The sequence below is a fragment of the Kwoniella pini genome, chromosome 3 (genome assembly GCF_000512605.2).
Source record: "Kwoniella pini CBS 10737 chromosome 3, complete sequence".
NCBI classification, from domain to species: Eukaryota; Fungi; Basidiomycota; class Tremellomycetes; order Tremellales; family Cryptococcaceae; genus Kwoniella; species Kwoniella pini.
This window is the reverse complement of record NC_091718.1, coordinates 245,614-271,159: the sequence shown is the minus strand read 5'-3', so window position 1 is coordinate 271,159 and position 25,546 is coordinate 245,614. Positions and strand designations below refer to the sequence as shown.

The 25,546-nt window shown below is 38.7% G+C and overlaps 9 protein-coding genes across 9 annotated transcripts; 4 read left to right on the top strand and 5 right to left on the bottom strand.

Moving 5' to 3' along the window:
- Positions 1-320: 320 nt before the first annotated feature.
- On the bottom strand, positions 321-3,918 carry I206_102303 (uncharacterized protein; the record flags this gene model as incomplete). The annotated part of the gene is made up of 3 exons (XM_019159364.1): positions 321-3,185; positions 3,263-3,616; positions 3,697-3,918. 3 exons carry the CDS (start codon positions 3,916-3,918, stop codon positions 321-323), a joined length of 3,441 nt encoding a protein of 1,146 aa, XP_019007658.1.
- A 495-nt stretch (positions 3,919-4,413) lies between these two features.
- On the top strand, positions 4,414-5,275 carry I206_102302 (uncharacterized protein; the record flags this gene model as incomplete). The annotated part of the gene is made up of 7 exons (XM_070202539.1): positions 4,414-4,467; positions 4,520-4,603; positions 4,670-4,695; positions 4,748-4,794; positions 4,854-4,938; positions 5,011-5,123; positions 5,208-5,275. The coding sequence occupies 7 exons, from the start codon at positions 4,414-4,416 to the stop codon at positions 5,273-5,275; spliced, it is 477 nt and encodes a 158-aa protein (XP_070058640.1).
- A 189-nt stretch (positions 5,276-5,464) lies between these two features.
- On the bottom strand, positions 5,465-6,119 carry I206_102301 (uncharacterized protein; the record flags this gene model as incomplete). The annotated part of the gene is made up of 3 exons (XM_019159362.2): positions 5,465-5,582; positions 5,717-5,844; positions 5,943-6,119. 3 exons carry the CDS (start codon positions 6,117-6,119, stop codon positions 5,465-5,467), a joined length of 423 nt encoding a protein of 140 aa, XP_019007656.2.
- A 640-nt stretch (positions 6,120-6,759) lies between these two features.
- On the top strand, positions 6,760-7,928 carry I206_102300 (uncharacterized protein; the record flags this gene model as incomplete). Its single annotated transcript, XM_070202538.1, has 2 exons — positions 6,760-7,298; positions 7,394-7,928. The coding sequence occupies 2 exons, from the start codon at positions 6,760-6,762 to the stop codon at positions 7,926-7,928; spliced, it is 1,074 nt and encodes a 357-aa protein (XP_070058639.1).
- Positions 7,929-8,371: 443 nt separating this feature from the next.
- Positions 8,372-10,037, bottom strand: I206_102299 (uncharacterized protein; the record flags this gene model as incomplete). The annotated part of the gene is made up of 7 exons (XM_019159360.1): positions 8,372-8,489; positions 8,563-8,796; positions 8,872-9,014; positions 9,109-9,510; positions 9,593-9,701; positions 9,774-9,875; positions 9,946-10,037. 7 exons carry the CDS (start codon positions 10,035-10,037, stop codon positions 8,372-8,374), a joined length of 1,200 nt encoding a protein of 399 aa, XP_019007654.1.
- Positions 10,038-10,527: 490 nt separating this feature from the next.
- Positions 10,528-15,228, top strand: I206_102298 (uncharacterized protein; the record flags this gene model as incomplete). The annotated part of the gene is made up of 9 exons (XM_019159359.1): positions 10,528-11,481; positions 11,538-11,692; positions 11,749-13,108; positions 13,166-13,362; positions 13,433-14,032; positions 14,093-14,298; positions 14,388-14,617; positions 14,680-14,883; positions 14,947-15,228. 9 exons carry the CDS (start codon positions 10,528-10,530, stop codon positions 15,226-15,228), a joined length of 4,188 nt encoding a protein of 1,395 aa, XP_019007653.1.
- A 260-nt stretch (positions 15,229-15,488) lies between these two features.
- I206_102297 (nitrite reductase [NAD(P)H], large subunit) lies at positions 15,489-19,755 on the bottom strand (the record flags this gene model as incomplete). The annotated part of the gene is made up of 14 exons (XM_019159358.1): positions 15,489-15,673; positions 15,745-15,899; positions 15,988-16,152; positions 16,236-16,417; positions 16,496-16,648; positions 16,722-16,799; positions 16,861-16,958; positions 17,040-17,351; positions 17,421-17,773; positions 17,845-18,491; positions 18,594-19,064; positions 19,119-19,296; positions 19,355-19,514; positions 19,569-19,755. 14 exons carry the CDS (start codon positions 19,753-19,755, stop codon positions 15,489-15,491), a joined length of 3,324 nt encoding a protein of 1,107 aa, XP_019007652.1.
- A 1,037-nt stretch (positions 19,756-20,792) lies between these two features.
- Positions 20,793-22,253, top strand: I206_102296 (uncharacterized protein; the record flags this gene model as incomplete). Its single annotated transcript, XM_019159357.1, has 9 exons — positions 20,793-20,826; positions 20,891-20,970; positions 21,035-21,148; positions 21,215-21,260; positions 21,325-21,441; positions 21,505-21,739; positions 21,834-21,931; positions 21,998-22,015; positions 22,078-22,253. 9 exons carry the CDS (start codon positions 20,793-20,795, stop codon positions 22,251-22,253), a joined length of 918 nt encoding a protein of 305 aa, XP_019007651.1.
- Positions 22,254-22,460: 207 nt separating this feature from the next.
- On the bottom strand, positions 22,461-25,166 carry I206_102295 (uncharacterized protein; the record flags this gene model as incomplete). The annotated part of the gene is made up of 10 exons (XM_019159356.2): positions 22,461-23,139; positions 23,205-23,400; positions 23,455-23,569; positions 23,613-23,669; positions 23,720-23,809; positions 23,872-24,322; positions 24,370-24,455; positions 24,524-24,737; positions 24,796-25,056; positions 25,120-25,166. 10 exons carry the CDS (start codon positions 25,164-25,166, stop codon positions 22,461-22,463), a joined length of 2,196 nt encoding a protein of 731 aa, XP_019007650.2.
- Between the last annotated feature and the right edge of the window lie 380 nt (positions 25,167-25,546).

The window sequence follows — 25,546 nt, the reverse complement described above, 5'->3', positions numbered from 1 at the left end:
AATTTTAACTTGTTACTGATCATACAATCTGAATGATTTGGTTAATGATTATAAGTTGTGAATTATATATTCAGATCATATCATCACAAGGTTGATTAGATTATATCAATTGACGGAATTAGTCGCTTAATTTATGTGTACACAATAAATATAAACAAATAAAGGGTATAACAATAAATGCATTCGACTATTGAAATCTCATATATACATATATTGGTTTCGATATACGGTAAGGATGATTACATGATACTTCTTTAAACTATATACAACTTGGAAATATAAAATACTATATGATTTCAAAAAATAATGAACATATGATTCTACCCCTTTTGAGGCAATCTACTTTTCTTAGAATAATTTCTTTCTTCACCATCTGCTTCATCATCCTCATTTTCGATTAAACTTGCTTTCCTCTTTTTCCTTTTTCCTATTTCTACATTTCCTTCTTTATCCTTCTTCTGTTTCCTTCCCTTTTTAGATCTATTCATTATATTCTGATCTTGTTCTTCTCTATCCACTTCATTCAACTCATCATTTAATCCAAATTCACTTCCTAAACCAATTGTCCTAATATCAATTCCTAACATCTGGTCGAAATCTAAATTCACTTCATTATCCATATCATCCTCCTTATTAGATTCTCCAAAATTCTTCAATAATCCACCTATACCATCAACATCTTTCCTAGAATCTACGGTGTACAGAAGAGATCTTTTGAACGTTGAGATATCCCTTCTACTACTTGATTCCTCTTCCATCTCATAATCAGACCTAGGTGAAGAAGGAACATCTTCATCTTCCTCTTCGTCAAGAAGCTGAGAATCAATTTCTATCTCTCCCTCATATTCCCCTTCTTCATTGATCTCCCTCAAAGGTGTATCTCGAGGTATAGAGCTCCTTACTGATGTAGACCTCTTATTCTTAATCGACTGATCGTTGCCCAAACCGAATTCTTTTTCATATGCCGATCGCCTCAAACTATGCTCTCTTTTGGTACATAAGTAGGAGTTCGCATCTTCCCCGATTTCCTCATGACATAACCATGCTAAATCTTCATCTGCTTGAGATTTATCGAGCAACTCTCCCTCGTCCGCGAAGTTCGGAAGATGATCAAAATGTCTAAGCAATATTTTAGTATGTATAAGAGAATGGGGAATATGCTGTACAGGGAGTTCTTTAGGTTTTATCCCTGCTCTCAATAAACATTCTAGTGGACTCCATCTATATGAATTTGATTGTACCCACGGACCTAAGTCAATTTCATGAGGATCACCATATATTCCTATACTTTTCAAGTAGTCCCCGTTGATCACTTTGGGCACGGCACCACTGTTGACCTGCTTTCGAATCCATTTCCACATGTAATTTTCGCAAATTGTCGGTACAATTATTCCTTCTCGTTCCAAAGTTGGCAATCTAAACTGAATGTACTCTTCTCTTTCTCTGACCAACAGTCCAACGTGCGCGTCTTCCCTTTCGATTGACGGGTTCGATTGCGTCGATGGACTGTAAGATGCGGTCTGGGACAGGGTACAGTTATTGAATGGAGGTCTAGATTGCCGAATCGTGTTCGAGGCGTTCGGTGATGGTGAAGGGGAAGGGTAAATACTAGCTATTGGAGTATTGAGTGCCCCTATCGCAATAGACTTGCCGTGGGGTCGTCGAACGACAGTCTCAGCTTCGGAAGCGGATCCCATGCCTGAAGAAGACTCCATAGACGATTGCCGTGACATAAGCACACCTGAATTTGACAAATCAGAAGATGAATCAAGAGCAGGACGGATTGTATTTATGGGTAAAGCTCGGATGGGTGTAGGGGGTGTAACGCTTGAATCCCGATTGAATCCATGAGGCCCGATTGTGAAAGCAAACGGTCGATCAACATTGATTCCAGATTTAGAATTCGCGTCAATTTGCGCAAGCGTAGCAGGGAGGTAGGTCGGCCGTGATGTCTTGTTGTTGACCGTGACATTCGCATCTTCGTCACTGGTATATCCACCGTCTTCGTCAGACGACAGTTCCGGTTCCTGTATCAGCCTCTCAATGGATTTCTCTTCTGGCGGAGGTACGAAATACTTTTGGCCAAATGGGTTGTTCATTATCACGGGTACAGATGTATTGCGGTGACCGTGCACGAGTGCCCCACTTGACGTGGAATGTCTCACTGGCGGAGGTCGTACTCGAGCTCGTTTCAGAGGCTCGAAAGTCGCGATATCCTTACGGGCATTTTCAGCATTGACTCGAAATTTATCTGAAAATCGCGGTTTGTATCGAGTGATCTCGGTGGTCGCGCTTCTGGGAGAAGATGGAGTCGGTGATGGTGAAGGTGAAGCTGAGGCGGTAGATCGTTGGATGACTTGAGACTTCAGTATCTGAGATCTTGGATCTTGTCGATAATGATGGACTTGAGCAGAGACTACAAACATTTTTCTGGACAACCAGGTCTCATCATCTAATGACATGATATCCGTTCTTTGTGATATTCTCGCCTTTAGAATTTTTCTCCAATGCTGAACGATGGTAGGAGCGGCGGCTACGGCTAATTCGATTTCAGGTATGGCTCTTCTGCCATCTCCTCTATATCCCGAAATTCCATCTCCAAAACCACCTCTAGGTGGCAAGTCCATTATAGGGAACGGTACACCCGCATCAGTGATTGAGGTCGACCAGGCGATGATGAGATTCCGCATATCCCTGAAGCGTTCGGCGGCACCAGAGACTCCCCTTCCGTAGACATATGCTAATTCTTGCTGCAAAGCAGCATGCTGAAAGAAAACTAATTTCGAACTGCTTTGTATCGCCCACTGGATGAGAGCAATAGCCACTGAGGGACTCGAACTAGTGCCCCACAATCTAACGCATTCTTGTATCTGATATAATTGATATGCGTGAGGTAAGACATCTTTCCAATTGATATCTGCTAAATCGGCGAAATCAGAATCGTACCAATCTCTGTCACCTTTGCTGACTTTCGGTAGAGTGTAAAGGTGTTTGACCCGTTCTGAATGAGGGAGCTCCACCAAGAATTGTAATCGTTTGACTATTGCCAAGCAATGTAACAAGGTAATTTCCAGAGGAGTGAGAACGAAGTTAACCCATCGTGAGTATCGAGTGAAGAGATGTCGAAGGTAGATGTCACTATCAAGATGGCCAAAAGAAGATCCGCTGAAAGCGTTGGCTCGATGCTATAAGGTGGTAATGTCAGCATATGCAGTATTATGAGTAAGGGCGAGGCCGGTGCGATGAGCGAAGAACCACTCACAAAGACTGCTTGTAACTCTGGAAAATCAATATTTTCGTCACCCTTGGTGTATCCAGGGAGATTCCTCTTATTTCGCAGCGTCACTCCAGCACTGGCAAGCCTGTTGTGAAGTACCGTCAAAGCACTTTCTTGCGCAGCGAGTTTTATTGAAACCACCACCAGATATCTTGTCCGTCGAGCTTCGGATCTCTGCAAGAGGTGAATTCTATTCGGTTTATACTTCTTTTCCGCTTCCCGCATACGCTCGAACCATTGTTTAGCACCATGTTTTAGATTAGGAGCAGGATATCCGAGAATTGAGGTGTGCAGTGAGCTGATACCGAGATAAAGGTTGAATATCGTATCGACTTCTTCCTATAAACAGCAAAAGTTGTCAGACTGGGCCAGATGTCAAATCGAGAGATGAGATAAAGATATGGATGAAGCCAACTTACCTGAAATTTCCTCTGTAATCTATCCTGTTGATTCTTAATTTGCAGTCTGGTGTTCTCATCCATAACACTCCCAGCATCTTTCGCAAAGTCCTTAAGCTGACTCCTAGCAGTGAAAGTACTATCTACTAATCCACAGAACGGGCATGCCCAATCTCCATTTTCACTTTGTTCAAGTTCATATGCTGTCATTTCGATTTTGAGGCATCTTGAACAATGAGGCATTTTGGGAAGTCAGACCTTATAATCTTCAAGCACTCTTCAAGGTTTTCGAAAGTCGATATTTTGGCTTGATCACAATATAAGATGAATTTTGTTGAATATAAGGGTTATCGCGAAAAGGGTTGAGAGCTCTTAATTACTCTTGAAGAGTTCGTGAGCAGCTCAAAAGAGGACTAGGTCATAATGAGTGTGAATTTTCTCCTGTGAGGATGATCTGTATAATCTTTTTGTGAGGGATGTAGGAGAGGGACAAGAAGAGATGATAAGACAGATATATATTTTGAAAAGATAGTTAGAAAAGAAGGAAATGTTGTGAAATGAGCCAAAGGTAGGGTGGCAAAAAGCGGTATCAAATTGATATCAATAATTTGATTCCGGGTTTGTTATTGTTATTTAATTCAAGCTCGGACCCATCATCCGCTAACTGACCATACTTTAAAGTCATCCATATTCTCATAATACTAACAATCTATATATCATTACTCATCAACCTCAAATATGTCTAGACTATTGAGAATCGCACATGTTCCCATCAGTAGGCATTCGATTAGGGTGAGCTGGTGGTTGCAAAAGAAGCAGAAACACAGCTCATTACGATGAGTAGTCCTTCGGATCCTCTTGTCGAATACTGGATGTCTCCAAAGTGACATTAGTAGGTAGATTAGGGGCGGATCCAATACTGCGGAATGTAGGTCAGCTCTCTTTCGCCACTCCTTCGTGTGGAGTTCAATGAGCTGACCAATGAATGAGTCAGACATCAAGTGGGAAACCGTATTATACGTTAGTTAAACAGGCCTTGAAAGGGTATATTAACTAATTAATGAGCTTACAGATATACAGTCGCTACCAATGTTGGAGCTCCTATAGAAGAGAATGGAAGTAGGTCTTCAGCTGCCTTTTTATGAGCATATTCGCATCAGCTGATAGATTGTACGAAGAATTACATCCACCTCCTACATCATGGCATACCGTCTTTTCATTTAATGAGTTTCAACATGCCTCCTTGCAGAAACTGGGCAAAGGGTATGTGAACGTATTGTAAAATGAACTGGGTTATCATATGACTTGATATCTAACCGGAGAGTGATATTCCAGATCAACTGTATACGTAGAAGCTGAATTAGAAATGCGCCCTTACGAATCATCATCAAATTCCGGTACGAAAGATGGAAATGGATATAAACATGATAGAGCGTTCTTAAAACATCGTAAGTCAACCTTCTTTCATACCAATCAATCAGTATATACAATACGGAAAATAGTGCTGAGTGATTGTACAACTCATGTTAAAGAAAAATTAAACGTCATCAATAGGGTTAGACCGGAGAATGAACAAGATAATTCAAATGCGGATGATTGAAATTACTCTCAGTCAATATAGGAAAAAATAATGAAAGAGAGAAAAGGCTATGAAAATGTTGCTAACGATACATAATGAATGATGAATAATGATACTATACAACCTACTTTACAGTTATTCTATTCTTGTTTACGGCTTCTACAAAAAACCATTATTCCCAAAATATATACACGCTCATATAATCCCGAATCACAGATTTGAGTGACTGGGTAAAACATTATTTTCTCCATTGCTTTGCTGCTGATTATGAGAAGAAAGTTGATCTGTTAAAGGCATTTGACGTTGTTCAAAAATTTTCAATATTTGTCTAATTATAAAACATATAATTCAGCTAAGTTTTACGCTATAAGAAAAAAAATCAGAGAAAGGATGATTTGCATTAAAATAAGATATGATCAATTAAAATGAATGGAAATAGGAAATAAGAAATTTTTAACTAACATTCTCTTTTCAGCTTCTTCATCTAATTTTTCACTCAATTTACGTATTTCATTAATTGATAAATTCCCACCTGGTAATTCCATTGAAGCTAATTTCATATTTTCCAATGTTGTAGCTAATTCTTTTGCCTAATTGATTGCATTGAATATATTAGCTTGTTTTTTTTTCATGTCAATTGTGTATAGTCTTAGATATTAAATATGAAGAATTATAATATCCGACTCACTTTTGCTGCGACACTTTCTCCTGCTTGAGCTTTATTTCCTCCTTCTGATGTAGCTTGTGTATATAATATACCAAGTAAATCATCTAAAATAGGTAAGATAGATTGAAAAGTACCTGGTTTAATTGGATTTTCATTTGACGATGGAGCATTTACTTCGAGATTGTTTTGTTGATTCATCGTATAAGATCATCAATTTTTGCTTATGTAGTCCTTCTTGAAAGTAAATGATTATTGCTGAATGAGATGTATAGATATGAGTTCGTATATAAAAGACAAACAACAATTATAAGTGGAGGAAGGAGAAATCAGGAACACACATAATAATATTGTAAATGTGGCTTAAGCTCAAAAGTCTAAACCGTCGTGGCAAAATAATAAGATCCGATCAAAAGTGTTCTGAGGGAGATCCCTTTAAAATACATAACTACCATCAATCAAATAAACTTGGAGATTAGGACAATTGATGTCTATGTCAACTAGTCTAAAAAAATATGACCGAGGTATATCGTCGATCGAAACAAAAATTTCACTTTTTGTCTTGGTGGTCAAGTTAAATATATAAGTTTATACGATATGCATTGTTCTTTCGATTCCACCCTTGATGTCAACTAATATGTCAATTTCAGCTCGAAGCTACTTGTAACCTTACTTTTGTTTTATTATCTCATCCTTCTTCTTCTTTCGTTCTTATAACTCCTAAAACTAAGTTGGCAGGTCGAGCCAAAAAATCATTATCTCTCAAATCATATTTCCCATATTCTCACTTGATCCATACCGACGTCGGGAAAACACCAAATCACATATAAAGATTGTCAAGATGTTAAATATCCAACCAACCGAGACAAGTCCAAAGCCATCGTTTATCGAACAAATGTTACGATTATACCCACTTCAAAACAATGATCATTTACTGAAACCAAAAGCAAAATCTGAAAACCCTTCTTCTGTTAATATTGGATTAAATACTATGAATTCACCTGTTAAAAATTTACCTTATACTACAAATGTCCAAGAACAAATCTCCTCAATGGAAATAAGAACGCTTCAAGCTTCCTTAAGTCCAATAGGTAGACCTCGTCAAACGAATCAAACTCAAAATCAAAATCAACAATCCCCTATTCCATCTTTCACAAATATAAATATCAAATTAGATGTTGAATCGCAATCAGTTGAAAATAAACAAAATATCCTTAAATATGATCGAAAACTCTTCATCATTATAGTTGGATTAATTTTATTGATGAATAGTACAATTATAAGTTGGATTATATTTTTAAATCAAATGAATAAGAAAAAAGAAAATGAAAATGATATTGATATTTTAATTATGATAGGAAATGGATGTTTCATTTTATTGTAAGTTTTTCCCTTCTCCTCAATGAAAAAGGAGAAATTTGAAGCTAATTTCAATATTGTAACTTTTTCTTTTTTTTTGAATCGATTTACAAAAGACTTTTAACTAATTTATTTCTACTAATAAATAAAATAATTAAATTATATTCATTATTTTATCCTTCAAATATAAATCAACAACAACAACAACGTGATCGAAATTTTGAAAATAATGATATACCTTGGTTATCACCATCCAACTTACCAAATTATTTACAAACAGTAGGTATAGAAAATTTAACAGGAGATATAGAAGATGAATTAATTTTAAGAAATAAAAATTTACCTAAATATGGTGATTTAAAAGGAAGTAAATTATTATTAAAAAGTAATAATAATAATAATAATAATAATAATAATAATAATAATAATAATAATAATAATAATAATAATAATAATAATAATAATAATAATAATAATAATAATAATAATAATAATAATAATAATAATAATAATAATAATAATAATAATAATAATAATAATAATAATAATAATAATAATAATAATAATAATAATAATAATAATAATAATAATAATAATAATAATAATCAAAGTCAAGAAATAATAACAGATAGAAGAATTCAAATAAATTGATTCAATTGATCAACAAAATGAAATTCAAATTCATCAAATTCAAATTCCACAAGGTTAATTTTCTCAAAGCATTGGAATAGTTGAATCAAATAATTTTGGTTTGGAAGTTCAAATTGATTATGAAACAATTCATCAAGTTGAAAGAATATTAAACGAAGAGATAGTTGATCAATCAATAATTCAAAATCAAAAGTAAAATTCATATTAAAGTGTTAATTCTTTTAATGTAATTTCAAAATCTAGAAAATCGATTTGAAGATAAATTAGATGAAATCAATTGACCTAACACAAAATCAATTCTTTTTTAATTGTATATATGTAAATTCGTGACGAGTTAGAATGAAATTATGATATTTGAATATGCATAAATGGTGGTATCAAAATTTTCAATTATCTATATAGATTTCGCATTTCTATCTTTCTTCGTTCTACTTCTTGAAATTCTAAACCACCGATAATATCTCTCTCACTCCTTGTCTTAAGAAAGTCAAATTATACTCAATAGTTCCTCTTCTAGCTTGCCAAGTTTCTGTACGAAGTAAAACTACCAAAGCCAAATACCTTTTACATTCTTCCAATTAGATTCAATTCTCATTTTTTGTTAAATTGCGATTATTAATTTAAAAAAACTCACGGTGTAAATTGCCATAATGCCAAAGTTGTATTTGGCATTAATCTAGTACTTTGAGTCATCCAAGGTTCATCAGGATCTTCATCATCCCACCATCCTCTCGGTCCATCATCTTCATCTTCCTCATCTTCCTCATCATCCTCCGTATTTTCTTCCCCATCTGGATTGGTATCTTCTGCCTTATCTGCTTCATGATTCGCATCGCCATTAGAAGGAGATTTGGCTTTCCGTATATTCCTATAACAAATATATTGGTCAATCAAATTAGGAACACTGCTTCACGATGTATTTGAAAACATCAGAAAAACTCACTTGTACAAATCTCTAAATGCTAAAAAACTCGATAAGTATTCAGTCACTTGTTCTGATAGATCATCTGTTCGATGTCGATTATCCGTAGCCAATATCACCCCAGAGTTAATATCAAATAAGAAAGTATTATCTGCACTTGAATGCTAAGAGAAATATCATGACATTAGCCCTTTAATACTATGAGGGACAAAAAAAAAGAATGAATTGGTAGAAGTAAGAGAAAAACAATTAACTTACAGAGGTAAAATCTAAAAGTAAACTTTCAACAGCAGGTAACATTTCCATACTACCTTGTAAAACTCTTGACCAAGCATCTCTTAAAGTAACATCATGAACAGAAGTCATAGAATATCTAACATCTGAAATTAAATTATTTATAATTAAATTAATATTTTGTTGATCTTCTAAATCTATTCCAATTCCTCCTTGTTGTTGTTGTTGTAAAGATTTAAATGGAAAATCTTCAATTTCTTCAGAAGTTGTACGTTGAATTTCAGCATAATTTTCACCTCTATAATCTTCTGATAAAACTTCTGATTTATGTATAAACATATGAAATTTAATTGAAGAATTTATTAAATGTATTCTAATCATTAAATGTACAAAACGTAAAATTGATTCATGATATGAATCATCTTGCTTAAAAAGTTTTTTTAATATCATCATTTAAGCTCATCCTATCAATCTTTTTTAGTTAAAAAAGTTAAAAAAAAAATCTCACCTGCATATCTAATACATAAACTATAGTTGAAAATGTATTTATTGGAACTTCCAATTGATCTAATTCGAAATTACTTGGTGTATCCCATATTTGTATAGGTACTATCGAACTATTTAAATGAAAGTATTATCAGCTCAAATAAATCATTTGAACTATCTTGATTACCAAGATATAAACGTACTCATAGTTGATCTTTTCAATCTTTTGAGTAACTCCAAAATAAGGTACTTCCTTAGTAGGTACACCTTGAAAAACAGTTTTTATACAAGACGTTTTACCTGCTCTATCATTTCAAAAAAAGCTTATCAGATTATTTAATCTTTGAAAATCTAGAACATATTCAATAAATTTACTTTCTCCAACCGAGTACTAATATTTTAGTTCGATGTGAATCATCATCCCTTTTTGATTTTGATGATTCTCCATTTTGTGGTGTTCTACTCATCTTGCTCGCTTGTCTCAACTGGTTTAAGGATGAAAGAGAATAATGTTGAATTGATAAGTGGTTTATTCGTTTATTTACGCTTTATCATTTATAGATTAATCCAAACGTCATTTCATCAATGGCACGTGCCCCGCTTATATCCAATGTGCCTGATCACTTCAAAAGGGTACTAGTAAGAGATGAGCCTGATATCTAACCATTTACCCTATTTCCTATGTTTGACGCGTCTGATTAATTGTGAATTAATTGAATTGAATTGAAATCAAGCCATCAAGAACATTACTTTTACTATTCTCTCATACGCGTTTCGCCGTCAATCACTATCAATCGCTTCACATCACATCGACAATTATAATCATCGTAGCACGTCAATAATCACTACTCGCGCATGAAGAATCTTACACCTCTTGCTACTTGGACTGTTATTCATGGAAATTTTGCTACATATTTAGTCACGCCCGGATCCTGTTAATTGAAGGAGGCGTTCATTATGTCCACTTCATCTCTCACTTCCCTCCCTGCACCGACATCCGATACACTGGATATCATACCTCCTCGTCCAGCACCAAAAAGAACATATGGGCGCGTCAGACCAGCTTCTCCACCCCCTTTAGGTGAAGCATCTTCTTCAAGCTCCATTGCTACAGCACAACCGTTATTTACCTCGCCCTCAAAAGCATTACTCGATCGATGGTCTAACGCTAATCAATCATGGCGAGATGAATTATCTAAACTTGATGCACCATCTTCTGACAAGACTGAAGATATCGATGATTTAGAAGAAGCAAGAAAAGAGATGGAAAAATTACGAAGGCAAGCTAGGGGATTAAAAGCTTTAGATCAAAATCAAAATCAAGTTCAACCTTTACATTCAGCCAATTTAGCTATACCCAAAGAAAAGAATATATTGGCTCAAACTTCTTCTCTTACTTCTCTGCCCACGACCACAGCAAGTTCTCCACTACGTTCTTCGCCGCCGGTCCCTCCTCCTCGTGCTCTTCAAGCTCATTCATCCGAAACTGCTGAAGAAACAATGTTTCCAATCAGGAAATCAGGTATGCCCGGAAAACCCAAACGTATAATTATGTCAGATGAAGAATCGGACGACGCCGGAGAAGAACCCCCTTTATTCGTTAGAGATTCGTCTAGGAGTGTGACGCCGGTTCAATACGAAGGCGAATCAACCACTGAAAGAGGAAGTTCTCCTCCCTCATTCCGCAGACCGCCTAGAAACGGCGAACACGAGGATGATGAAGTAGATGATGAGGATATGGCAGAATATCTGAAAAGGGATAACCAGACTAGAGTTGAGAGAGAGCAGCAAGCTCAAGCTGAACTCGAACCTGTCCGCCAACCTCAATCTTCTGCTTTGGAGGGATTAGACGATTTATTCGACCAGGACGATGACGAAGAACCTCAAGAAAAAAGAAGCAGAGTGCACAGAGTGAGCTATCCCGCCTTTGCGTTGATTAGGTATATAGGTAGCTGACAAGATTGTAGGGTCTGAACAAAGCTGACAAAGCTGAGATGGAGAAAGATATCGCTCGAGCTCATAGAGAACGACCTGTCGCTTTTTCCCGACCCGAGCCTTCGAGACTGCCCATCTCAGCTTGGTTGGCTCAAGCGAACGTTGCTGTACAAAGCAAAGACCGGACGTAAGCAGTTCAGAATACAGCTATACCCATCGCTCAGCTGATGACTGCTTGTACAGCAACGATAGGTCTAACATTCCTGGATTGACTTTCGGTAAATCTCCTCAGACAAGTCCAAGCCAACAAACGCCTCCAGACGACGAAATAATCTTGTTCACACCCTCGTCCGGAATCCGACATGCTATGGCAACAACATCCACGTCGCGCATATCAATCGAAAATCCCAATACGCCGACTCCTGCTGCGAAGAAAAGTAAGGGTAAAGGCAAAGCCATAGCATCTATAGAGGAGGATGATGAGAAGGGAAACGAGCAAGACTTTATGAATTTCCTGGATCACGAGAAGAAGCGAGATGACAAAGAAGCCAGAAGAAAACAACTCGAGGAATTCAAAAAGCGGGCTATCGCTGCGAAACTTCAACAGCAGAAGCCGATGACATTAAATTTGGAACCTACGAAACCTTCCTCGGATGGGCCCCAAGAAGAAGAGTCTGACTTCGAGATTGAAAGCGAGACCACGCCGAAAAAGAAAGAAGAGCCAGTTCATGCGCTTGGTGGGAAGAAGATCTCAGGGGCAAAAGCGATCTTATCAAAAACGAATGATCAAAGTGTAATCTCAAAGCAGAAACAAGGCTTCTTAGCTAGAGCAGGGAAATTGCATAAGAACAAGAATCATGCGGAAGGGATCAGTGAGACATATATTGATTTTGCTGGAAAAGCATTCAACCACTCCAATGCAAAACAAAATAATGCTGGAAGTAAACCTTCAACGCAGAAAAAGGGTCGAGATGAGGTATTGAGTAACGAGGACTTCAATAAATTCATCGTAGCTAAACATCAGCAACAGGTCAGTGCTATAGCTAGGAAAAAGGAGGAAGATTGTGGAAGGGTGAAAATCCTACCCGGACGGCAAGAACAGATCATTCAAATTCCTGAAACTCAGCTTGATGAGCAGAATGAGGAGGATGAGGAGGATGACGAAGATGAAGAGTATAATCCTGATGAAGAGGAAGATGATGAGCGGATGGTGTGGAGCGGTGAAGAGGGTTCTGGCGATGAAGAAGAAGTCGTCGAGGAGAAAGATGGAGAATCGCAACATGATGACGCAAATGCTGTCGATCTCATACCAGAAACACTCCAAGAGGATGAAGATGAAGAAGTCCAACCGGTGTTCAAGCGAAAATCAAGGCCTTCCGCTAGAGTCGCTTTTGATTCCGATGATGAAGACAATGCAAAATCTGCTTCTTGGCAAGAAGTTCCAGCTTCACTGAAAAAGCTTGAGCCTCAGCCTTCCGCCACCTTGAAGTCCACTACAAATGATGATGGATTTGGAGGGTTTGACTTGGGTGGATTCGGAAACGGTTCGCAAGGCTTCTCTCAACTTTTTGGAGCTACACAAGCTGCCGGTTCTGAGAATGCGGTGAGTGGTAACATTCTCTTACAGTGACGTTCGGCCGGGAGCTGAGATGATATATAGGGAGATGCATTTGCGGGATTGAGAAGCGATCACATCGGTGGATTTTTACCCACACAAGCGATCTTACCTGAAGTACAGATCTCTAAAACTCAAATTGAGCGGGATAACAATTTAATTGCTGCTGAGATCGAAGAAGCTGCCATGGAGCGAATGCAAGAGTTGGAAAAGCCTAAACAGCAATACATCAACGAAAGAGGGTGAGTTAGATGTATCGCAGTATTAGATGAAAAAGCGTATTGTAAAGCTTATGCGTTATTGATGTTTCAGGTTATTCACTCAAACGAAACCCCCTATTGCCGAGGTTGTATTTGATGATGAGACTCAAATCAGTCAATCAAGAAGAAATTTGGGTGGTTTATCTGATTTGTCTATATTGGGCGATCAAACGCAACAAACCCCATACGGCAAACAAACTTTCACTCAGATAGGGACTTTGTCTTCTGATCAGAGGCAGTCACTCAATGATACTGAGAGATCGCCTACGCAAACTCAGGACGAAGACGAAGAGGAAACTTTCAGTAGACTTCGAAGAAGAAGGGAATCTGATCCTGATATCGATCAGGACATCGAACCAGTTACACTGTCGCCAACTCAAGCTGCTCCCTCAGCCCAGAGAACCGTATTCGATAGAATGATGAAAGCTGCTTCTCGACCTCAAAAACCCAAATTCAAAAGCAGAATGGTTGACGAACAAGCTGAAGAATCAGATGAAGATAATGGGTGGGCCTTACCCTTTGGTAACGCTGAGAATGAGGATGATGACGATGATGACGATCAAGATGCATTTTTGGAAGGGCTGGTAGATGATCAGCAAGTAGATGAGGAGGAAAGGCGAAGGCAAGATGAAATGGTAAATGAAAAGAACAGGTAAGCCTTAGAAACCGATTGTTATATGACACAACGCTGACTCTCGATCATGCTCTGCAGAGAAATACAAGCTGCAGATGATTTACGATTGGAACAAGAAGCTCGAAAGATAATTGAAGGTCAACATCGAAGGAAAAAACGAACTAAGGACTTCTTCGACGATGAATCTGAATCAGAGGATGAAAGAGGAGGAAAGAAAAAGAGGTTGAGTAAGAAGCAGCGAAGAAAGAGACAGTTGGATCGAGAAGATGGACTGGATAAGCTGGGTAAGTCATACTTTTCTGTCGAACGACTCACTGAGTCACCGTCTCACTGTGGCAATTGAAGCCAATGCTGATTTGAGTTTGCTGAGTAGAGGGCGAAGCAAATGTTTTCAGAAGAGTTTACGATGAGAATCTGGAATCCGATGAAGACGAAATCGATGAAACTCCTTTCTTTGATATTGATAATTTGCCCGGAGCCGGTCGATCACTAGTTAGCCGAGAACCTGAAGAACTTGCTCAGGAAGACGTTCCAATAGCGCCGAAAATGACCTTCAAGGAAAAATACAATCTACTCAGAGCGCGTGCTCGGCAGAACGGAGGGGTGAGACGATATTTTTCCATTTTCATCGGATACAAAACTGATTATTCTCGCAAATCTAATAGAAAACTTCGGACGAACTAGCAATTGATGACATGGATGATGAAGTGTTGATGCCCCCTAACGATCCTCGTGCTCGAGCTTTGAAACAACGAAGAAATACATTTGTAGATGAAGACGAAGATGAAGATGAGCAAGGCAAGGATGCTGGATTTTCAATATCTAAAAGGACAAGTATGCAGATTTCGGCAACCTCTATTAACGATAAAGTGAGTCCAGCTTGCCGTTGCTGCTCGACAAGAAAACCAAGCTGACCATGATGATTCGAATAGGATGTACATAGAAGATCATTAGCATCATACGCTTCATACGTACAAGAAGAATCTCAAGTTACTCGTCGAGCTGCCGGTGGTGCAGCCGGAGTGTCAGTGATTCGACCTCAAAATAGCTCTTCTAGGTCAATCGGTAATGGTGGTCTATCTTCCAGAAATGGTAGTATGAGTAATATGGCCAGACCTGCGCCTGTACCTCACCCGCATAGACAAAGCACTACTAGCAGTACGAATAGTGGCAGTGGAAGTGTACTCTTGAGTAAACGTAGCAAGTTTGCTTAAATGGTGGAAATCTGTCGAAGTGCCTATTGAATGTCCAAGATTTCTCCCAATCATATATAATTCCGATCTTGACGACATTTCATTTGTTCAACATTTTATATTGATACTGTTTGTATCTCACATTTGTATTGTATTTTTGAATCTCATAGCCATTATAACGATTTGATGCATATTTTGGCATTGCACTCTATATAAATAATTCATTAATTCATATACAACAAAGCTGGCTGACTGACTACTATTATCATTTACAGCTTTTTTCACCATTCCAAAGCATGACTACCACATCCACTAGAATTACAATTTGCTTCACCATTTCCATTATTTATTCCATTACTTTTAGTATTATCTTGATTATTATTAATTTCACCTGAAGGTGATACAATCTCAATAGAAGTTGCAGAATTTCTACCAAATGCTTCTGCAGTTGCTTTTTTAACCATCCCTATAAACGTATTTCAATCAAAAATCAATTACTATCAATGAAAACGTAATAATTTAAGTAATTGAACTTACATTTAGATGAACCTATAATTTCATCTAAATCTTCAAAAGGTGGTAATTTAATTTGAATAAAATTTTCATTTATTCTAGCTTTAAAAGTTAAAATTTTTAATGAATTATCATTTAAACAATTTCCATCATCTAATTTAAAATTTCTTTTATGTAACCTTTTTTTATTTCGAAAAAAAACAAAAAAAATTGACAAGATCAGAAAAGTTTCAATAGATAAAATGGAAATTCTTAAAAAAAACTCACGGACAAGATACATATAAATTACCATTTTTATCATCTCCTACTATACCATGATCTAAAACAAAAGCTCTTTTATGTGGACACATTTGTTGAGTTGCATAAATTCCTTTTTTAGGTACATGAAAAATAGCTAATTGTGTATCATTACCATATTTTACAGCAACAGAACTATTTTATTTTTAAAACAAAAATTTTATTAAATTCTATAATATTCCTTATTTTTATTTTTATTTTCACATAAAAAAACTTACGTAGTATTAGAATCATTAATTTCTAAATCTTCAACATTTGCTAAATCAATCCATTTCCATTCATCTTCAGGAGTAATAAGATGTTCTTTTTCAAATTTTTGAGAAGGAAAATCTTTTGGCCAATCTGCTGCTCTTTTTTGACCTCTTTCTTCAATTATATCAATTGCAGGTTTTCTTTCATCCTGTTAACAAAAAGGAAAAATCAATGAATTTAACATACGCCTTTAATAACATTATTATCAATAATAAGATTTACTCACAGTATTTACAAATTGTCTAAACCTTTTTCTAGTATTTGGATCTTCTATAGCTTTTTTCCATTCATCTTCATATGTACCTATTAGACTATCCATCTCTGCATCTAAATCTGCACATATACCTAATTCATCTTCTAAAATTACTTTTCGCAATTTCTAAATACCAAGAACAATCATCGATCAACAAATCTAACCAAAACGAAAAGTCAATAGAAACCCGGCGACTTACCTCGATACCACCTTCTAGTGATTCCAACCATGGAGCAGTACGAACCAGCCTATCAGCGGTTCGGATGTAGTACATCAACTGAGCAACGTGTCCACATTAGTGCATGGTAATGAGGGATGAGACACAAAACGAGACTCACATATCGGTCAATGATTCGGACGACTTTTGAAGGTGGCACGTCTTGAGCGAATAATTGCGCATGTCTAGGTTTCATCCCACCGTTTCCACCGACAAAGACTGTAATTGGAAAGCATCAGCTTCGAGTTTCGAAACTCTGTTAGACATCCTCATTGAATGCATTGCCTGCATTGCGCTCACTATTCCAACCTTTGTCGGTCGCTATCAAACCAAAATCTTTACTTTGTGCTTCCGCACATTCTCTAACACATCCCGAAACGCCACCTTTGAATTTATGTGGACTTCTAACACCTCTATAACGGTTTTCTAAATCAATCGCTAATCCAACTGAATCGCCTACACCAAATCTACACCATGTAGTTCCTACACAAGATTTCACTGTTCTTAATGATTTACCATATGCATGACCTGATTCAAGGCCTGCTGCATGTAATTTTGCCCATATATCAGGTAAATCAGGTTTAGAAGCTCCGAATAAATCGATTCTTTGGCCTAAAATCATGTGTAAAGTCAGACCTTGCGAAATTTTAATTTTATTGAAGATCTCCTCAAAAAGCTTACCTCCCGTAATTTTGGTATATAATCCATATTCACTTGCAATCTTACCAATAGCAACTAATTTATCAGGACTTATTTCACCACCTGGTATTCTAGGTACTACAGAAAAAGTACCATTTCTTTGAACGTTGGCCAAGAATCGATCATTCGTATCTTGATTATGATGATGTTCAACTTTCATAACATGTTCATTATATAAACTTGATAAAATAGATGCCACTGCAGGTTTACATATTTCACAACCTACTGTTCCTGGTGTACCAACAGTTTCATTTATAGTATGAAAATCTCTTAATTTCTTAATTTTGATAATTTGAAATAAATCTTGTCTGGACATTTTGAAATGTGGACAAAGGCTATTATGTATAAAGAACATCAGCTTCAAGGTCACAAACTTGTTTGTTATCTAAATTATTCAAGACCTTACGCTACTGATATTTTATGACCTGATTTTTTCATTTCAGCTTTAAAAACATTAGTTACCAAAGGTACACATCCACCACAACCTGATCCAGCTTTAGTTTTAGATTTAATAATTGCTAAATCCGTTATATCATTTTTGATACAATTACCAATTGCACCTTTAGTTACATTATGACAAGAACAAATTACAGTATCATCATCTAAATCATTACCATCATCTTCTTGTCCAGATTTTTTAGAACCTAAAATGAAATCAGAAGGAGGTACATCTAAATTTTTCTTTTTTTTAGTTATTGCAACTAATTTTGTAAAATCACCAACATCTCCTATCATCATTCCTCCTAATAGATGTTGACCATCTTCTGTAAATATATATTTTTTATAAGTTGCTGAAAATGGATCATGATATGTCAAACATTGAATAGGTCCATGTGCAAATAATTCACGTTGTTTTGAAGGTTTGATTTGTGAAATAGCTACTTCTCCTTCTTCGACTGGATTCACTTTTGGTTTCTGGGGTTGAGTTGATCGAATATCGGCGAAATAATCGCCAAAAGAAGCTACATCCACTCCCATGAGTTTTAATCTAGTTGATAGATCTGGTGGATTCATTGATCGAGGTACATGTGCAGCTGTACCTTCTGTCTGAGTCTATGATGTTGTCGAGATGGAATCAGCGTCCCATCCAATATTGTTTCATACATTAGTCCATGCTCAAGCGCATTGCAGAGCTCGAAAGGAGGCTCAACTTACAAGATTGAAAGCCAATATATCCGCCATCTCGACACCTGGAGCTATCAATCCGTAAAAATTTCCTCTCCAACTAGCACATTCCCCAATCGCATAAACACCTTTAGCGCTAGTTTGAAGATCATCTCCAACTTTGATACCACCTTTAATTTCAACTTCAATTCCACTTGTTCTAGCAAGATCATCTCGAGGTGCAATACCAATAGCGAAAATCACCATATCAGATTTCACTTTTTCACCTTTTATATCAAAACCTTCAAAAACCTCTTGTCCTTCTTCGTTCGAATGCGTAATGATTGAGGATGGTTCACAACGAGTTTTGACTTCTACACCCATTTTTCCTATTTTCTTCAAAACTAATTCACCAGCTGAAGAATCAAGCTGTCTATTGAGGGGATAATCTTGTCTAATCATAATCGATACGCTGGGTATTTGCATATCGTATACCGCTTTTGCAGCTTCGAGTCCAAGTAGCTTATGAACCAGAATCAGCAGCTGTCTTCTATGATATCTGTAAAATAGACTCACCCCTCCCCCTATAACTGAGGCTTGAGTAACTTCCGGTCGCTCACCATATTTGATAATGGCTTCAAGATCTGCGATACTTCGATACACAAAAACACCTTTGGTGGTCTTTGCTCGCTCGGCAGTCATATAAGGAGGTAGCCCAGCAACGGACCCAGTCGCAAGAACAAGTATATCATACCTAAGCACCCAAGATTCATCAGTACTACCCATCCAAAAGTGTGAGCTTACGAACGTACTTATAATTGTTTTCCCTTGAAGTGTGTACTACCTTTTCCTTAGTATCTATCTTTAAAACTTGTTCTCCAATATGGAAAGCGAAATGCTCGGGATTCTGTTCCGCATACCAAGATACATCGTTCAAATAGAGATCTTCGATATTTCGATGTTGAAAATATTCTTCGATTCCACTTGTTAGTGATGAATATTCCATCTTGGATATACATTACTCACCAGTTAAGCCTACCCGATTGTAAGCAACAACAGGTTCTTCTCCACATGTTCTGATAAAATACTTCCCAGCCGTATCGAGCGTAAGCATCTTCTCGATGAATGCTATTCCTACCATCCCCAGTCCTACGACCATCACTTGTATGCGGTGCGCAGACCCAGAACTTGAAGGTTCATGACCAACGGCCATCTTAACGACTCAGGCTTTATGATGGACTACCGTAGGATTGAAGAGTTAGCAGAAAACAACTCTCGTTCAATCTATATAATAGGTATATTTTTAGCAGCACCTTCTTCCAAAGTCGAGCCTCCAGAGAACTGATGTCTTGGCATTTCCAGCTGTTGCATTCAACTAATCAAATACTGACCCATTCAACGTGACCCAATAACAGCCTTATCTCTGATATTTACAGGCTAGAAGTACGAAGGAACGTCATAACGATCTAACGGTCTTTGAAATGTGTAACTCGTCGGAAGTATCGGTCCGCCAGCGCTGCCTTATCTCGCACTATATATGACCCATCAGTTCCTGACCGTGAAGCAAGTCGACCTGTTACAAATTCACATACGAAGATATCCTTTTGAAGATAAGCCTTTCCAGACATGACCTTGGCAAGGGTTCGGCATGTGATAAAAAGTACTCGAATGTGTTCGAGTCCCGGGACTTTTCTTATCTATGGAAAAGGTCATGCGGTCGTTCAACAAGTAACGTAACCTTCAGGGTAACGACATTGATTCCAGCTATTTGAGCTGCAAGGCGAAAAAAGGTGAGTGCCGGTTTTATTTCTTATCTTTCCATTTTCTTCTCACGTTTTTAGTGACTCTCCAATGGGGTAACTCCAGATAAATGGATCCATTCGAAAATACCAGTCTTGTCACACCTTGGGGCATTTCTCCCTTTGCCAAGGCTGGTCACTAGTGCGCCGAGGGAAAGAATTATGGTAGTAAAATCAAAATCGAGCTAGTGGCGCACAAATTCAGACACCGTTAATCTTCCTTATCTTTGCGAGTATGTTCAATATTTGTTCGGTGGAGCCTTACTCAGTGGAGATATCTGATCAGAGATTATCGGTTGTGTGATCGAGAACTAGGTTTATTTCACCAGTACCTTGTTTGACTTTCAATCTATAAGTATCGCAATTCGCTGAAGCGATCGATAGTTCATCACCCTGCTCATATATCAAAAACTTTGACTGCTGACATACTATACTTGTGACATTCGGTATAATGGACACACTCACTCCTGCTGAAGTCACAGCAGGTAAGCCCGGAATTAAATATCAACATCTGACGTCAGGCTGATCACAATACGATAATTTGCATAGTTATGCTCACAATTGGTGAGAAGAAGGCTGCTCAGAAATACTATATCACCTTCTTCAAAGCGTGGATGGCCGCATGGATGGTAAGCCCGAGCACTTCATAGTGTAGTGAAGACCACAATCTGAACCATCACAAACAACGTATAGCTCAACTTCGGCGCCATGTCTGTCCAAATCTTCACTGGGGGAACAGGAACATTACGTACCCAATACCCCGGTATCATAAACCTGGTAGCTGCATTAATTTTCCCGATGGGTCTTGTAAGTTTTCTGCAGATCTCGAACGGTTCTTCAGTCTGTCTCAGGTTAAGTTGAAGAATCTTACAGATAATGCTTGTTTTGACTGGACAAGAATTGTGTACTGCCAATTTCAGTGAGTATGAAGTTTACATGTCTTCATGTTTCCACAATGATTGCTGACATAGCATCGTCCCTAGTGATTCTCATTATGACATCAATAAAGAAGCGAACAAAACTTTGGGAACTTCCTGTCAATTGGCTCATAGTCTTCTTCGGCAATATGGCAGGAGCGTTGACGTATGTCGCCTTCCTCGGTAAGTCTTTACTGAATTTCTTTGCCGAACTGGTGAAGCTAACAAGGATATTCCGCTATCTAGCCCATTATTCCAAGCTATACTCCACTGATGCACTCGTCACTTACTCTGCCGGAGTAGCAGTCACCAAAACTTCTGAACAGTGGGGAGCATGCTTATTAAGAGGTATCGGATGTAATTTCCTAGTTTGTCTAGCTGTTTGGCTTGGAACAGGAGCGAGAGAAACCATTTCCAAGATCGCTGCTTTGCATTTCCCAGCTTTCGCATTTGTTTTCTTAGGATTTGAACATGTCATCGTGTAAGTTCCCTTGTCCATCCTGGCCATAACAGACCTCCAGAATCATCGATAATAGCGAGACCATCATATTGACTGTTTCCATAACACCAAATAGCAATATGTACTACATTCCAATCGGTATGTTGAACGGTGCCGACGTTTCAGTTGGGAAATATATCGGTCGATCGATGATTCCTTCATTGATCGGGAATAGTGAGTGAAACTCTAATTGTGGTGGGTTTTCGGTTTACCCCGGCTGACCTTTGTCATCTTCATCAGTCATCGGTGGTGCCTTGTGTAAGTCTTTCAAGCCGAAAATTCCCGTAACAGCCTTGGCTTACTAGTGATTTGATGAATAGTGGGTGTGCCAATGGTCCTGTTCTATACCCCACCAGAATTACCATTCTTCCACCGAAAACGAGCAAACTCAACTATTGTCCGAGAAAACATCGATGAAGGTAGCGGTACCATCGGAAATAACTTGCAAGTCGACCGATTTGAAATGGCAAAAGAGAACGGTCATAACAAGATGTAAAATCTCAAAACCATGATACTTAACCATAATCAGACTTTTTATCCCAATCAGAATGTCTTCATCGATAGAGTCCTGATCGTACAATTGTAGACACCAGTAGAGAAGTAATCAGAAAAGGCGATGTTGTGCAGAATGCATATATAACGAATAATCTTACAAATAAACCACTCATATGCTTTGACCCTTGTATCTCTTATTGTACAACTATTAATTGAAGCCGAAAAATGGTATATTATTTGCTGGAACACCATTGGTATTGTCATGGTGGTCATATGATTCTTGAATTGGATGATTTAACGGATGATCCCAATTGAAGATGGCGTCGGGAAGGAGACTTTCAAGGTTCCATTCGGGAATGAAAGGTATAGCGTTATTCGAAGATAGCAATTGTGTCAGATCATCAAAGCTCGTGTCTTGCAATGAGAACGACTGATTGTGATGTGAAAGCTCCGGGGTGTGCCAGAGTGTATTGGTTTCTTGCACGTGAGTCTGTTTCTGTGATGGCAGAACAAGATTTTGACCGTGGATTTCTTCTGTCTGTGCGCCACCGGGATCCGTCGGCTCGATCAAAGAGGATTCCCCGTGATCGTATATGATTGACGTATTGGAAGCTTCGACTGAGGGTATAGACCGGAGACCTTGACCAACTTGTTTCTTGGATAATATCAGATTGATTCCTCTTGACAGTTGCCTTGCCATAGCATCGACTACACTCATGCTATTGCCTGTGTCAACACTGTGACGCACACTAGCCTGCTGCTCCAACTCGAATATCAGTTCCTGTAAAGTCGCTAGGCGGAACAATGACCAATCCGAGAGATATACCACGTCCGATCGATTTATCGACTGAAGAGTATATATAGCGCAGAAAGCTACCATACTTGTGCTGATAGATGCGCGCAGCTCAATCAGCAAATCATGCCATGTTGGTCATGATGAAAGCAGACTCACTCGAAAGTAGCCGAATTCAGTATGCCAATCCAGGACTTGTAATTGTTGATTGATGCGCAGCAGACCTCGAAGGCGAGGGTCTCACATGCCTTCCTAGCTTCAATTTCGTCCTTGTCATCTTCATGATCTTTCCTCAGCAGTGTCAAAGCTAGAACAAAAGTCGAGAACCGTGCAATTATATCATATTCCGAAGTACCTGAACATCACGGGCTGTCAGCTTGGGGTCCTGGTAAGCATCGACGGCACTCACTGGTAATTTCGACCGCCCATTTCGCACGCCACTCAGACATCATTTTCTCTATCAGATCCATGTGCGTCCTGAAATCAACCGCACTCGAGGTTGCTAATCTGTGATGCGTTTCCGTCTATATCCTGCCTCAGCTAAATTCAGGCGCGTTCGATACTCACGATGATCTTTCGCAATGACACTGATGCACAGATGGGACCGTCGTACTTGTATGCGCGCTTCATACAAAGGTCAGCGCTTCTCGTCCTCTATGTCAGTGATTACCAACCTCATGTTTGCCCCACATATCCAGATTCGCCTGAGACGAAACAGTTGATTCCGGAAATATCGGATAGCGTCCAGCCACCATTGCCATATTCTATGCCAGTGTGGTCAGAATTTCTGTCGCCCCCGGGTCTCAACGGATGTTGGGGAACTCACCCTGTCATGTATGTAGAGCAACAGGCACACTCGGTGAGCATTCCTAACAAGTAAATCGTGTGTTTCGGGTGCGTATATGGGATCCGACGAGACACAAAACGGTAAAGCTGAATCTAATCGCAGTTCGACAGCCAGTGCAGTAGCATAGGACACGTATGCCCAAGTCTTGTCTTGACTAAGAGTATGAGGTATCTCTGTCCAACTCGCTAGTAAGAGTAGGCCTTGCACAATCTCGATTGATTTGAGATTTTGATCTCGGATGTAAGACATTAACCGATTGGTATGGATGGATAATTGTGAATGCAGAACACTTGAAGAACATATGGAGATGTATCCCGAAGCTACGGTCAGGATAGCAGCTAGCAAGAAGGAGCTTCGTGATCGGACGAATGGAAGAGAGTGTATTTTTGGGTCGAAGTACATCGAACCGTTGGTGAGGTAAATCATGAAACTGCATGTGCATATTAGCAAAAACGTGCTAGCAATGAACCTACTCACGCATCGAACAGCCTTTGTGCCTCAGATAATGGGATCATCTGTAGAGTTACGACATCATGCTCTGGTGCTGCATCTGGTCTTGCCATCTATGAACATCGTTGAGCGGAAAACCAGACCAGATATTCAGGCATTTGTGTGATCGCCAAAAACTCACATCTGTCCTTCCGCAGAAAACCGATGGCTCTTCTGCGGTCATCAGGGATTTATGACTGGCCGACGATAGTAGTTTATCGAGCCTCTTCGCCAAATCAGGCCTCCCAGAGATATTATGTACTTTATCTACCCATCCAGAATACCGGTCTAGTATACTCCCACTGTCTCGAGCGGTAGGCGAAGGTTCTGGAGTGATCGATGTGACATAATCCGATCTTATGGACAACTCTGCGTCAGCTGTGCGCTTTCTGATTCCGCTTCACCTGAACTTACTCTGGAGTACTCTGGCGTCTGACAGCTTCGGAAGCTAGAACTTGAAGTGGGTTGGGCAGATCGGCTTGATCTCGAGCTAAATGAGAATCACTATTATCGTGATATGATTTATGTCCTTTTAAGTTGATCTCCCTAGTTCTCCGGTTTTTTACCCCCGGCTGTCTTCCTACTCGCCTTTTCTTTGTGATACACTCCGCATGATCTGAAATGCATCTCTCGCAGATCTCCGCCTCGTTTTGCCCTCGAGATGGCCTTTCGCACCTGAAACCTCAACTTTAGATAAGATAAGTCGTCTCTCAAAGGCTGGACAAATCAATGACTCACTTCATACGCATTTTGCGACACCGCTCACACGCCGTAGTGTACACCATCTTGTTACATAAATCCGTTACCTCAACCTACTTTATTCCATTATTTAGGAGATAGACGACAGAGATTTCAAGCCGTTTCAGGATGCGATTATGTTTCAAGTAGAGTTCTGGCGAGGATCAATCCTTATCTGCCGCTCAGCAGTTCCTCAAGGTACGAGGCGGGCCCTTGTTGTCGTGTATCGTCCGGGTTTCCTGAATGTTGTCATGCAATAAGAGCAGCGATTGTACAAAGATGAAATCAATATACTGGAACGATATCATGGAATTCAGACACCTGGCGATTGTAATTTCTCCTCATCATGACTCCGAGGTCGATTACGTAATAGGTTTCGGAACTTGAGGCTGTCTTGCATCTCGAAAAGATACACGAAGCCATATAC